Source organism: Calliopsis andreniformis, chromosome 3 (genome assembly GCF_051401765.1).
Source record: "Calliopsis andreniformis isolate RMS-2024a chromosome 3, iyCalAndr_principal, whole genome shotgun sequence".
Classification (NCBI taxonomy): Eukaryota; Metazoa; Arthropoda; class Insecta; order Hymenoptera; family Andrenidae; genus Calliopsis; species Calliopsis andreniformis.
In genome coordinates, this window is record NC_135064.1 from 15667870 (window position 1) to 15683660 (window position 15791).

The following is a 15791-nucleotide window of genomic DNA, read 5'->3' on the forward strand; positions in this document are numbered from 1 at the left end:
ACATTATGTTTTAATACTGGTACCATACTAATTGAGGGTTGTACTAGTAGCTGATAGTGTGGAATCATTTGGTAAGGTTTGGTGAAATACACACTAGTGTAGGATGAGGACAGTCTTCTTTTATCCATACACGTATTTTTATATTAAAGTACATGCTTTCAGTCATACTATTAAAAGTTAATAAAATTGACGTGAATAGAATCGTTATATTTGTAATTTATTTATCCCATTCATAGACCATTTTTAGAACAGTGAATTGTTCCGTCTGTGATACATTTTGAAGTAGTTATCGTTGTGAAAATATTCATGAAGCGAGGTATTTTCACTGGGAAAGTTGGTACCTCAATCAAAAAATTCTATTTCCGCTTCTATTTCTCGTCCGACTCATTCCATTTATTGATATTCGATGGAATTTGTTTTAATTTCACTCAACGGAAATGAAATTTATTTTTCACTAACAGTAAATACCGAATTCGGTGGTTAGATAAAGTAATTGAATTAATCATCTCTTTTTTTTCCTTTATTTTTATAAACTTCTAACTACCCTTCTGCCTCATTTATTGAAAAGACATTTTGAAATCAAATAGTAAGCTATCGAAAAATCTTCACGAACTACGATCTCCGTTTCTTCCATCAAAGAAGCAAAAGGTAAGCGTACTATTAACCACTATTTGATGACTACAGAAAGTACCGACCAATAAGGTTAACATTTTTATTAAAAACGTTGATGGAATATTATTACCGTGCCTGGAACGCCAGTAACGATCTATAGACGTCGAAGAGTGTTTATAGACAATTGTCGACTTCTTTCGCAAGCTCATGAGGCCGAGGCAATTTGTTACCCTTCGATAGACGAATCGACAGCGTCGGTACCGTTAATTACAGTCAAACGTTAGTGTCAAGAGGTGCGGTGTGCACGATTAATAACGACGCTAGACAATGCACAACTTCGAGGGTCGAGGAAAATAACATTTTACAGGATTATTATGGGTCGTTGACGATGCTGTCTGATGAAATGCGGAGAATCATTTTTCACCGACTGAAAAACTTCCATTACAGGGTAATATTTCCTCTTTCATCACCAGGGGAAGAACATCTCCAAGGAGCTGCAGCTCATTTTGCAAGTAATTTTCCCCTTTTTACGAGAAATGATTTCGTTTCTGGCTTCGGTTCTCCTTTTCCCTTTTCGTTGCAAAAACGAACGAGCACGATTATAAGGCGGGCAGGTGATAAGGAACGAATGAGTTAGATTTCCTCGTTGTGGTAGAGGCTCGACAGTGGCGTAACAGAAGAAGAGGCGAAAGGAAATCGTAATGAACTTTCGAGCGGTCGAACTTTCAGTCGTAAAACGTGTTGCTCGCGGAGATATCGACCTATCGTTTGTCTTGTGCCTTCCCAACCATGTTAGACGAGGCTGTTGCTTTTTTGCCAGACAGCTTAGCGAGAACTAATAAAATACGATTGATCATAGGCGACGTATCTCGCCGACCATAAATTTACCTCGTGTCGATGTATCGTTCTCGACTCGGTGGGAAGACGATCGATCGCGTGAGTGCTTGTGGTAATGAAGGGAGGTGAACAGACGGGGACAAGGAAGCTGTAGAGAAAATCCATGACAGGGAAATTAGAGATTCATGAGAGCACACGAAGTGTTAAAAAAATGCATACGTGAGGAATAAACTGGGATAGAAAAATAGAACGACTGAAAATAAAGAGCAAAAAATTGAAAATAAAGCATTCTATTACGTAAATTCTCCCGCGTAAAACGTTAATTTCAGATGAATTGACTCGGCAGGAAATATAAAGAAAACATGAAAACGAAGAGGAATAGAAACAGAAAGAAAGAGACGTGATGGCAGTATTTATAGAGCGAACAGCAAAGAAATAGAAAGAAAGAGACATGATGGCAGTATTTGTAGAGCGAACAGCAAGGGGGGAGCGATCGAAAGGAGTCGAAGCCAGTAATGCACAGACTTGATGAAAGAGAAAAATTGTATTTATAATATCGACAACTTTCTCGCTGAAAGTGATGCGTCGAAGAGGGATCTTGTTCGTAGAACGCTTCGGGATAAGAACTTTACGTTCCATCATTTTGTTTCTCGATACAGAAAGTTTCGCTAAAACATTTCTGAGGTGAAACTTCTTTATTGGATAAAGTGTACGTATTCACGATTTCGTGATTAACTTTCTATACTTTCTTATGAAAAAACAACTATTTAAACAATGAAGAGACCAACATTATTTTCTTTCCGAAATTCAATTAAAACTTCTGAACAATAAAATCCAGATCATACAGTTGGGAGCAGATAAAGACCCAAAGAGCGTTAAGAGGCACATGTCTCAACTTCATTGGTTTCAACACGATGAATCGCTATCATTCAATCCTGTGCACGATATTAGATAACATGTAAGCCAATAAAGTGATCTTGTTCCTCGGATTTTGCATTTTGAATAGTAAAAACAGATTCAAACGTCACTGCTCTCAACCATAAGTTGCTTCCTCTTTTCGATTGCAATAGTAGGAAGAGGAAGATGAATTTATTCAAAATGACAGTACTTGGGTTACCGTGATCCCTTCGAAATATCGATGCAACGAGAGAACATTTGAATGTAGCATACTCACTTTGCAACCCTCGCAGCTGGTTACGCCGTAATGATAACCGCTCGCTTTGTCACCGCAAACTCTACAGGCCACGAAACTCTTCGCGGGCGTCGAACTGTTCGAATCGGCGGCCGCGTAGTGTTGTTCTGGAAAACAAAATAGGCAGCTACGTTACGTAACGTGGTCGTCATCCGTAGAAGTAGGAAAACGTTGCGCTAAAACTATTCCTTGCTTCTTCGCTGAAGCAAGAAACCCACACAGAAACTCTCAACGCAACGATCTCGAACGAAAGCAGCGTCATCTTTCTTTGTGGAAAATTCTATGACCATTCGAAAGTTTCTACACCTCCTTATTGATTCGTTCGTGGCAATGAAACGATATTCACGTAGATTCACCGAGTTTTTAAATAATCAATTTTAGGTGGATTGGAGATCGTGGTAGAATTAGAATCGTGGTGGAATTTTATTAATAAGTATTCGATCGTATGGGGTAACTTAATTTCGTGTTGCAGAAAGAGTAGAAGTTTGAAGAAGAAACATTCATTTGGAGTATAGTGTTTCCTTGATGTAGGTTTATGTTTCATCGATAAAGAGCATGTAACGAGAAATACGCTTCTAAGGTTAAACTTGTTGCTGGTTAATAAGGTTTACTCAAGCTAACTTGTGTGCTTGGTTACTTGCTTATGTCTTGTCAGATGTGAGTGGGGATGCATGAAGGTAGAACTCGTTTACTCTAGTTCCAAGATACGTAGAGTATATGTAGACAGTCAATACTATCTGCTCTAGTGTTGATATACTACTAATCACATTGCCAGTATATGTAGGCATTTTTCTGGATATCATATCGTATACACAAAACTATATAAATAACAAAATACGTAATAGCTTTTAAGAGAATCTTTACCTATATCCCAAAGTTGCTCAAAATTTCGTCTCAATTTTTTCAATATAATACAGTGTTGCCTCGATGTAAGCTCAGTGGTACACACAAAGTATTTTCCTAGAACTATCTTTCAACTGATCCCAGCTTGTGAGAAGAGAAACTCAAGTGACCAGTGCAAACTTATCATAGAAACGAGGTCCTTTCAATAAACTCCTAACTATAATACAAACTATTACTTCCAGAAGTCTCTAAGGGATTTTAAGTTTCCAGCTTCCATCAAAACAACACTATACTTGTCTACATAATATTCCATCACGATTCACCCTTCTGCAGTACAGGTACCACTCTGCACTCCACGTGGTAGCAAAACCTTCCCTCCCGCCAAAAAACCAAAGCCACTTTCGTCTCTCCCTGAAAGGTGAGCGATCCTCCCCGAGCAACGGGTTCTCCAAAAGAGCCGCCAATTCCCCATAAACAGGCTACATCATCGTGTTCGCGACGTCTTTCGCTCCAAACGGAGCAGATGAGATCACGGTTCGTCGAGGCGAAGGTTTCCTTCTAACAACCAAAAAACGTGGGATGACGCGCGTGGAGGTAACGGCATCGTAAGCGCGCGATGAAAACGGTCACGCGTAGACGTGAAGAAGAGGAAGAGGAAGAGAAGTGAGAAAAAGGGCGTTTGAGCGTTGTATCCAAATAAAGAGAAAGAGCAGAAGCAATCGGAGACGCTAGAGGAAAGGGGAGGGTCTGCCTGGAGGGCAAGGAAGAGGGCGGTGGCAGCAGTTAATGAAATTAGTGGTGATACTCGAATGATTTAATATGAAAGTGGGTACCTACGGGAGTGCAAAAGATGGCAGTGAGTTTTTGAGTTGGGGGTGGTTTTCAACCCCCTAAATATGAATATCAGTACCTACAAAAAATACGCGTCCACTATTTTTTGATATTCTACTCGTATGCTCGGAAGATGTACTAAAGTGATGTTCCTTGTAAGTGCGTGTAGTGGGCGGAGCATACTTCTTGCACCTGTGCCTCCTGCTGACATCTTCTGAACTCCTGACAGCACTTGGCATTAATTTTCAATACTGATATTCCTTTGGCGATACTAAAGCAATATTATATGGAATAAATACCCCTTTAATGCTTCACGAGGATATCGATGTTTAATACCCATTCAACGAAATCGTTGGTACTCATGTGATTATTCACCCAAATACTGATATTTATTTAATATTACTTTAATTGAATTGCATTAGTGACTTCGTAAAAACAGAAGGGGTTTAAGTCTCTAACGTCTCTTACAATGAGTGTCTCGGTGATAGGTCAAGCACCTAAGAATGGCTCAAGAACGGTACTAGTTTTTTGGAACCCTAAGCAGCGTTATCTTAACGAGGACTCGCGGCTGTGTGGAGGCTAAGAAAGTAAACGTGATTAAATAAGATACAGCCCCGAACTAAGTAGCAGAGAACACATTTGGCAGCTTTATCCAAGCTTCAATTAAGGGGAAGGAGCTGTAGCCTCCGACCTCACCCCTTAAGGGACCTCATTTTTTTCATATACTACAATAAGTTTCTACAAATACTAAAGAAAACAATTATTTCCAATTTATTAAACAGTGGTTTCCTTCAAAAGTCACATCTACTGTGGAGCTTTTTAGTTTGTTCCATCCCAAGGATTGAAAATGATTCTATACCTCAAAGCCAACGTGATTGAAGTTCCTTTTCGTTATTTTTCAAGAGAGCCGAAAAACAAATGCAATTTCAACCAGATCCATTTCTTAACACAGCATTTAAAGTAGTTTACACTATTAAATTTCCTTCACTCTTAACGCAACATAACTAAATTCCCGTTATTACCATAAAATAAAGAAAAAACAGTAAGATCCTATAAAAAACGAAATTTTGAACAAAAATGGACTTGTATCAGCTTGGCTCTCAGGTACACAGTTACCTTTTATAAAATTCCTCTCAAAAACACAGATTTTCTAAATATCCTTATAAAGGGTATTCTTTATAAGGATATTTATAATCCTCCCAGCCCCGAGCTTCGCAAAACCTTAACCCAACCCTGGCTTTACCCCCAAGGGTATCGCACAGCACGACATTTGAGTGGGTCTCGCCTAAGTCACTACATTCCTGGGATATCAGTCCTACCACTATCGGTGGTCCCTAGGCGGCACGCAGAGGGACACGTTCGTCCAGCGGTTCGTTTCTTTCGTCCGCGGCCGACCCGTTGCATCCATAATGCAACGACGAGCGGACGGAACGGACGGGAACGCGATGCCACTGAGGAAGGGAAAAGGCTGGCTGCGGCCTCAGCCTCGCGGTGGTTCGTGTAACGGAAAGCCCGCGTCACCGTTACAGAACCACGAGTCGGGGAGGAAGCGAGGCGAGCGCGGCCGGAGCAGGAACAGGGGACGGAGCGAAAAAGGAAGAGGAAAAAGGCGAAACGGGGCCGGCCGCAAAAGGGAGAGCAGAGGGAGCCGTATAGGTGCAGTCTGCAACATTATATATACCGTTGGACTCTCGTGAAACCCCTGCCCGAGAAGACGTCGTTACGGGCGCCCAGGTCGTACGGACAAAGGAGAGGAACAGAGGGACGGGGGCCTGGAGGAGTCAGCAGCCACGATGGGAAGGATAGGCGAGATGGCGGAGAGCGAAGGAGATCGCTGGGTGGGAGACAGAGGGAGAAGAGAGTGGATGATTGCAGCGTCTGGAAACGGGGCCCGATCCAGCGACTCTGCGTCCAACGATGGGATTTTATGACGCCCGTAACGTGCTCGGGATCGAACGGTACTCCTGCTGCACCGATGACAATGACGAACACATCCTGCACAGAAACGTCTAGCCACCCCCTTGCTCCTCCATTCTGGATTGGGTTCTACTTCGATTTTCTGATCGTGGAAACGCGATCAGAAGTGGATGCAAGTTTTTCTTGGCGTTTGAGCAGGGAGATTTCTCTGTAATCGAGCTTTATTTGCCTCTATGTGGTGGGGATTGCTTGAGAGCTTATTCGAGGAAATGATTATGGATCCTCTTGAGGACACAACTTCAGATATTATGTTAAATTTAGGCTACTCCTCTGTTGCACAGAATTTTCAAAAAACGACATAGTTTTGTATACAGTTTAAGTTTGAAAATGATGATTTAAACGCTGTTATGTTTGAGTTGAAACAATTTTTCCAGGATAAATATGTAACAAGTTTGCTCAAAAGGCTACATACTGTGCAGAGCTGGTAAGTTTGCACCCCAGACACATTTTGGCATACTAGTAATTTTTCGTATATAGGGGATACGTCGATTCAGCTAGTAGTTATGACTAATTTGTAACCCTATAGATCCACATTTCTTCAAGATGCAACTTTACTAGCTCTATACAATACCTATCCCTTAAGTTAACAGTATTTTGTAGATTTTAAATAATAATCATCATAAAAGTACTTCTACTAATCTTGTTTCTTTTGTATCAGAAACAGTTTAATAAAGAATACGATAAAAATACCTAAGATCTCAACTGAACAAATTTATTCTTTAACATATTTATATTGTATCAATCATTTTTACCAAAACTTAATACAGCTCAAAATAACAATCAACAGAGTCTCATTAAATAAACATGATTAAACATACGTTTTTCTTAGATTCCCTTCACTTAAAATTCTCGGCTCGTCCTTTACAACCCCAAACATGAATCACCCCTCTCCACGCATCAACACGAGAACCTCATAATTATTTTAAACTACACGCAACAGTGCAAAAACGAAATATTTGAGAAGTGAAGATAAATCACTCGTAACCGTACGATTAAGACGAGAGTTAGCAGCGCTTGAATGGCGCATTTACATAAAGAACGTTCCCTGGCTGATGGAAGATCTCGTCGTCGAAGGCGGAAACGAGCTCGCGCTCGGGCGAAAAAAGCTCGGAACGCGGGCAAATTTATTCGTGCACGACCGTTTAAGGCGTCGTTAATACGGTACGGCCTTAACGAATTCCCATGAAGAAGCACCGAAAAACCTCGAGGCTCGGCGAACGGGTCGCCGTGTACACCATTACTGCTGCCCACTTCCGCCTTCGTCTTCTGAAATTATAGTCCGTCCGCGGGGCGCAATAAATTACAATGTATCGGCGTGCGAACGCGCCCCTCACGCGCTGTTGAATCGTTTATCGGTGCACCCCTAATTATGCAGCCCTCTTTTCGTTGAATATTCCATTCGTGCGAAGGGAACAGCTCTTGCAGTTCGGAAGGTAGTCCGAGGGAGGTAATAAAATTGCTGACAAATGTTTGACTATGCAAAGGGGCGAAGATTGACGACGCATTGTTGGATAAATTGCCAGAGGAGCTGCTCATGCAGCGGTTCAATTTCACGTTAGTTAGGAAAAATGGGCGTGACAGGGGAATGGGAAGTTAAGAGTCAGACTCTTTTAACGCTCTGTCTACTGAACGTGGAATTTCGTTGAAAGTGGAAATATGGCACATTTTTCTTGTACACTCGTGCTTAAGGTCAATCATTGTAGTGACAGTTCGTTTTTTTAGTACTGTAAAACATATTCCAAATAGGCTATAGTACAAATACAGTCTCTTAAAATCGCTGAAACACGGCCAGTTAAGCCCTGTTCAGATTAGTCGAGTTACTTGAATTTAAGTGTTTTGAATGCAAGTGATTTGTGGCAATTTGACCGACACAGCTTTAGAGAAGATTTGTAACCATCATCAGATGCCTTCTCCTCTCTTCTCCCCTGTAATAGAGCAAATTTCATTTCAAACATCTTTTGAAACAAGCTATAGTCTAGGAGATAATCATTTGCGAAACTTCAAATGAGTCACCCTGTATATTTTAATCAAGTTCCACCAGTGTCCCAGTATTTATAAATCGTACTCCAAGTAAAAAATCTAGTGAAAGTAATTTTCCAAGTTTCTCAAACTCAATTGAAAAATAGAAAACTGCTCCCTTTGAACAGTACCTACTCTTACTAATAGAGAACTCTATCTGTCGCAATATCCCACGCCACAATTTTCCCATGTTGCATAACGATGGTCTTTCGACTTTCAGCCATCGGCGATCGACATATCTGTTTCTGTCGAGTGCAAGCCTCGTTCCGTCTTATCTCTGTTCCTTATTTCAACGTCTCGCAGCGAGCTCCCATCGAAGCGCAGCACCGCGTCCTCGCGCACTTTCACGCGCGCTGATTGCCCGCGCTGGCTCGTATCGCCGCGCGTCCGTAAATCTTTTATAGTTCACCGTATATTCTATCCTGTGATCATACAGTACTTAACATTTCACTTACCGTCGGTGATATTCCGCGGAACAGAGGCACAGTTTCTATTTCTGCTTATAAATTCTGACCGGCTGTACGAGCCGGCGAACTTTCTCCTCGCAGGAGTACTTCGAATTGATGGACACGGTGTACGTGCGCGCGTACAACGGGGATATTTCATTCGGTTCGAGTGAAAACCTCGCGGGATCGGATGAGAGGCGAAGAATATTGTTCAACGTGGGATGCTCGCGTCTTTTCAGTTCTTGCGCGATGTTCGTCTCGTCTTGCGATTTGACTCAATTCTTTATTTGTAATGTTATGTAGGTTATCGATAATATTTGTGTAAAATTATACTGTCAATGGCAAGGTATTCGTATGAGGAAAGGGTGATTAAAGCTTGGAGCTCTCACGTGATGGAAAAATAAGTGTGCTTTCTGGTGTGCCGTAGCGAGCTGTTAAAAGCTGCGCGTGGTATATTGTATTATCGATTGTAATTGTATATTCATGGGATACATTTGCTTAAATGGTTTATGAACTGAAGGTTAATAACAGTGTTTTCATATTTGAGATATTTAAAATTAATATTACGCGTAGCTTGAAATAGATGGACTGCAGCCACAATGCGATGCAGGGGTTCAAATATTATTCTGCATAAGAGTACGTGATTAAATTGTCGTCAAAATATTCTACAGATGTGAAATTAAAATTAATGGTGAGAAAAAATGATCCTTTTCTTCAAGTCGTCAAAGTGGTGTATCCTCTTAAGGTAAATCAAGTAGTATAGGTAAATGAATAATGTAAATTTGAAGTACTAATTCATTCGCTAGTGTTCATGCTTTTATTCGTTCTCGTTTGGATGTTCAATTAGAATCGCTTTCTCAGTGCTAATATGTTCTTTCACTTCCTCTTTCCTTATTCAAGACGAAGTTTTCACTTATCACTTTACTCGTTTATCCTCCTACGTAATACAAGTTTTCAGTATGCACGAAGTCGATGTGTCTGTACGCTTCACCTTTCCTAGAGTGTCTTCTAGCAATTTTCACGGATAGAAATTTATCGTTTATCGACTAACGAATAATCCCACAGGCTATATTTATTATTCATTAAACCATTAATCGTTCAATTGCTAGCCTAGCACTCCGAGGTATTACACTGTTGCATTTATCTCGCAATAGCTGAAGTTTACTGGAAGACAGGAGGCAAGACACAGTAAGACAAATTTATCTGCCACCTGTACATATTACAAATTGATCACGTGGCCTTCAGATGTTAATACTTCGACGTTCATTAACTTTTGCTGATGCATCTGCCTGTTTCTTAATTGCAGACTGAATCTCATCAGAAATGACTTCCCATTCTTTTTTTGTGGGAAACATTGCGCTCGTTTCACTTGTCGATTTCTCTATTTCATGTTTATCGACGTGCAATTAGTCAAGTCGGAGGATAATTCTATTCAACTTTGTCTCAATTTATTCCTTGCAATAATAATTTTTATATACAAAATACGTTTCAAAACCCAGCTACCTATTAAAATAATCTCCATTCTTCAATCTCTTTCAGTTCGCTTAAAATTAAAATCTACAATTTAGTAAAAAGTTAACCACAACTCTACAGAAGTCCTATAAATATTTTTATATGTAAATATCATTACTCAATAATTTTATTTCTTCAAATTTTCAGCCAAACAATACTCCGTGTCACTACCCATATAGCACAGAAACGCCTTAAAATCGTCTTAAAGACATCCAGTAAAGCCCTAAAAGTATCCAAAAGATGTTTCTGAGACGTCTGATATTACAAATCAGTATGTCTTTAGGATGTCTTAAAAGACATTCATAAGACGTCTTAGAGACATCCAAATTACGTCTATAAGACGCCTTATGAACGTAAAGTTCGCAAGTCTTTAAGACACACACTGTTGGATGTTTTTAAGACGTCCAAGTTATGTCGTAACACGTTCAGGCATAAAATGGACATAAAATAGACATCTTCAAGACGTCGTGTACTATCTGAGCAACTTATCAACGAAGGAAACTTAGTACATGGTCAGAAATTCCATTCAGAGAACAGGAATTGCATTGATGCCCTCCGTGACAGGGATCTTCCGCGTCAGGAAGCAGCTGTTGCTCGCAAGAATACACCAGTTTCTGAAGCTGGTAAACAAGCGGGCAAACTGCTGCAACGTAGAGGAATCGATGTATAGGACCCTGGCGCAACGCCTACTCGTTTATACACGGCCCTGTGCGCCGATTCGACATAGAATATGCATTAAAACGAGCAACCCAAAACGGCCGTGTGAAGCTGACCATCGAGCAATGGGCATCGAAATTGCCGGGGTGAAACCTGCTAAATTAATCATTTCCCAACGTTTTATTCTCAGCCTAGCACATGCACATACGCTCGACGATCGCTGTCTATCCTGCACTCTACTTTCATTACTCTGTCGACAATTCGTGCGTTTGATCTTTCCCACAGTCTGCTGCTAATGATGGCAAGCTATTTGACGTGTTTATTAGGCTTTGGGGTGGCTAGGTAGTGTGCCAGATATTACTGGGACCTTTAGAATGGCGATAATTATATCCACATACAGTAATTGAGAAGTCTAACGGACCAACACCATTTTCTGTAAAATTTGTAATTTTATGGTTGAAGCACGTGGTTAGTGATTGATTGTGAAAAAATGGGGAAATTTAGAAGTTGTCATAAAATTATTTATATGTGACTCTCTTTTGAGACGACTTTGAGATTACTTGTTAAAAAATGTGATTTTAATCCTATTATTATTTTGTGAATATTAGAATTCCTGGCACTGAAGAAAATCGAGAGACTTTAGAATCCTGTCACCTTCTAAGGGAAGCTTTTTGCACTTCCATGTATGGGCTCGCTAATATGACGCAATAAATAAGCGTTGAGTGTCGTCATCTCGAAGCACTTCCTCGATACTACGCGAAGAAAGACCGACGAAAGTATCGCACTCACGTAATATGATCGCCAATACGTAATACGTGACTCTGCGCCGTCGATCGAGTTTTAGACACTGGCTCGTGAAAGTACGATCATATCGGGCATTGGAATTTACCGTATTAAAGTTACGTTTTCTATGTCTAATTCGCTATAATATTATGTAACGAATTAGAATGTAACAAGGCATTAATACGCCAGGAAATCCTGTCCACGTTTCTTCTGCATACTCACCGTCAATCGAGGTATACGTTTTCATCTTCCACGATTCGCTTTTTAGAAGATCGTTGATTGTCTATGCGTTAGTCTCGCCTAGAACATTTCTCTTAGGTTTATATCTTTTTGAAGTCGATATTGCGGTTGGATTCTTGCATTTTGCTGGGCAATAAATTACTTGCAGTGAAAAGACCGCTATTCGAAAACGAAATTCCATTGGATTTAACAGAAATACATTTTCAGGAATTTTCGAATTCAATATTGACAGCTGAATACAAATCCACAGAATTATTTATATAACAAAAAAAGATATAGGATTCTTAAACATTACGAAACTTGTCTCTCGTTTTCTATTTGAATAGAGAAAACTTAATATTAGAAAAATAATTGTTCTACTATTTAACAATTTTTTAATCAAACACTTTTGTCCCTCTTAATTCGGATAAAAGAGCTCTGTTATAATTCATAATCATCTTCACTAAGAATCACCTGAAATATAAACCTCTTACGAGAATCACACTCCATTTCCAAGAATGTATGTTTGACAAGAGTAGAAAAGGAGAAACTCACCCCTAAGCATCGCGCTATATCGAGGGGATCCAGCGATTCTTGTCGTCGATCGTTCGAGGGCGAAATATTATTCTCGTCTGGCGCACACGCTCAGCAAACAGCGCGGAGAAGTTTTCCTTCCCTGAGAATATGATACATAAATTTCGCCAGAGTGCTTGCATATATTCAAGGGGGCTTTGAGCGGCCGAGTTCGAAAGCTCGTACGGAAGCTGGCAGAGTAAGCTCGGCCTGTTCTCTCGCCCTGCTTGCTGTCTCTCGTTCGGTTTCCCTCTTGTTTCCTTCGCGATCTCGGGGTTTGCATCCTCGAAGTAGGTCGCGATGCTACGACTACCACGTGGGGGAGTCCTCTTGGACCAGTTTGTGTAACATTTCCTGTAGCTTCACCCCCTTACACAATTTCCTTCTTTTTCGTTCATTCTTTGAATGAATTGATTTATTCTTGACAATCTGATGGGAAAATGAGGGATTATAAAATATGCAGATGTAGTAATTGAGAGCAGTGAATGGGAACGTGAATAACAATTGTTTGGGTTCCCAGAGAGTAGTAGAGATAATAGAAATGCGGAAAAATACTGAAACAAATTTTTACTTATAATTAGATTCGATTTCTTAAGTACCTATTCGTATAGCACAGAAACGTCTTAAAAACTTCTTAAAGACATCCAGTGAAGTCCTAAAAATGTTCTAAAGATATCTGTGAGACATCCAAAGTTACAAATCAGTCTTTAGAACGTCTTATAAGACATTCATAAGACGTTTTAATGGCGTCTAGATTACGTCTAAAAAATCTGTGATAAATCAAAACGAAGCAAATTACATATTTTTATTTATTTATATTATTATTGCAAAGGTTTCAGCTTCAATACTATCTCATAGTCTCATGTCTTCTTGACCCTTTATTTTTAGATGAAAAAATTCTTTTAATGCCCTTTCTACTTTCTGAAAATACAAATTCTATACTCTAGATCTCAACTAAGCCCTTAACTTGAATATTTTGAAAAAGTGACATAGTTTTGCCTTAAAACCGCAAAAATTTCTAAAAGTCAGCGAAGCTCCTCGCAAGGGAACCGCGTACGATTCTCGCCGCGGCATGATTACGCAAGAAGAAGTGAAAGCCGCTCGATATATCGGCGGGCGAGCAGAGAAACGTGTCCACGTTTCGCAGAAGCTCTGCTCTGTCTGTCGTTTATCCCCGAAAATGGAGACTAGGATCCGGCGGAAGTGAAACGAGATGAAATTTCGCCGGCGCGGCAGTGAACGAGCCACGTACACGCGCGCGTAAACAGCTCGGTTTTATTCCCCGCCGACCGAATATTCGGTGAACCGTTTTCGGGGGTTATTCGACGCGTTCCCCGCCACTCAAGGATTTTACTGCCTTGGCCGCGGGGAACGACAGGCATCGATTGGACGCGGGACAGTAAAATGACGATTCTAGCGAGCCAGACAGCTCTGGAAAATTTCTTTCCCCGAGGATCCTGCTTTTCTGGAGTGCAGCATGTGTTCACGAGCCACACCGTGTCTTTTTGTGGGGAAATGAACGAATCGCTGCGGCCTTCTCGCGTGCTGCGGTATGGACGTAGTGGGATATCCCTCAGGAATGAGGTTTCATGTTCTAGGATTTTTTTAGACTTGAAAGAGAGGAAGCTTGATTTGGTCTGAGTAGAATTTTTGAATTTCATCGATGAATAACAGTACAAATCTAAAAAATCAGATTTGAAGATATTGGGTCTTAGCGTGTAATTCTATGTATCCTAACTCGGAGTCAGATTGCATTGAATCTACTTGTTTTTTGTATAAGTTACATTTCGGCTCTGAGGTCCAGATATAGTTCTGAGATTATCTGAAAATGGCTAATTTTGGACTTCTGTTATTCTTCAATTCACCGATTCAATTGTTTTGTATCTTTTTCTTAAGGAAATATAAGGAGATGGAGGATTTTCATATCATTTTTACATTCGAGAGCATAATTTTGAATAAATAGGCTGTCTGTTTTGGGTGAAGTAGTTTTACGTCTTCTTTAGTCTATGTAATGTGAAGTCTTACTACATTATTGAAGAGCGTGTCTACGGGTTCGCAGGATTTAAGCTAATTTCAGTCTGAGTTTGGTTTAGACTTATGACTAGTAAAGAAGCACTAGAAACCCAAATTAAGTTTCGATTCAAGTTTACTCAGGAGACAATGGAAATCCAGATGTAGTTATTTCACTAAAATAGTTAGTTGCAACTATGCGATGACGTTTGCAAGTCAAAGTCCACAAACTGAAAATAGAATCTATGTATTTGTAAAAAGCCTGCACTGAATGGCATATCAAAGCAGCAGAGTGCTGTAACAGCAGCAATCGTTTTATAGTTAACGAACGCTCGTTAATGAGCAGCCTTTACCTACCAGCGTTTTAAGAACACAGAAATGAAATTCTATTTCGCGACGTGGCAACGGCAGAGCTGCGCTCGTGCGATCTTTATCCACCATTGTGATACACGAACAAAAGAACGCCGCGTAAATGTTCCAATTTGCATCGCATGGAATTTGTTTCACGCTTCAACATCGTTACCAGAACTAAAGCCTCAATCAACTCTACAGAAACGTACAAACGCGCTCTTATAATCCACATGGTTGCTTGGAGCAGCTGAAATTTTACATCAAAGGGTACATCGGATATTGTTTCATCCCTCAATCACGAAAATATTAGAAAACCAAGTTTACAGTTGGCAAAGTACACAAAAAACTTTCTATGTTTGGATGAAACAGTTGCCTTTTTGACTTCACACACATCCAAGAAAACGATGGACGTATTTGTTTGTCGCTAACCTCGGTGGCTTTCACACGAGACTGCTCTTTTTCTTCATTTTCTTACTTTCAGTTCTTATTCTCGACTTACTTTCGCGTTTGTCCCTCGACTTTCCCTTGCTTCCTTTCTTCGTTTGTCTGGTTACTTATTCCACTAGCCACTTCTCTTCCCACTTTTCCCGTATTTTCTCAGTCATACTTTCAGCCATTTGAGCCTCCTTCTGCTCTTTTCTACAGTTTCGCTTTTTCCTTTGCACGCTACTCGTCTTCGCTTCTCTTTGCGCGTCCTTGCTCTTTTCTGCACCTGACATCATCACCTCTCTCTTCAGTGGTTCCATTACCCTTTAACCTCTCTGCGGTGCTTCAGTCAATAACAGCGAGCCACGACTTGCTGCGTCTTGATATTACTTTGACTCCTTTGCTTCAATTTGTAAGGATTGTAAAACCTGTAGAGGAACACGGAATTATCGATGGAATTTAAGCCTGTGATCTTCAGGCTGAGGTTCGGCGTTGAATATCAA

At 40.4% G+C, this 15791-nt stretch overlaps 1 protein-coding gene across 2 annotated transcripts in view; it reads right to left on the reverse strand.

The window, feature by feature from the left end:
* The window catches only part of Eip78c (Ecdysone-induced protein 78C), an 87956-nt gene that overhangs the window by 13923 nt on the left and 58242 nt on the right, over positions 1–15791 (reverse strand). For both annotated transcript variants that reach the window (XM_076374734.1, XM_076374733.1), the window contains exon 2: positions 2624–2748. In XM_076374734.1, coding sequence (XP_076230849.1) covers positions 2624–2748 — 125 coding nt within the window. The remainder of the gene's footprint in view (positions 1–2623; positions 2749–15791) is intronic.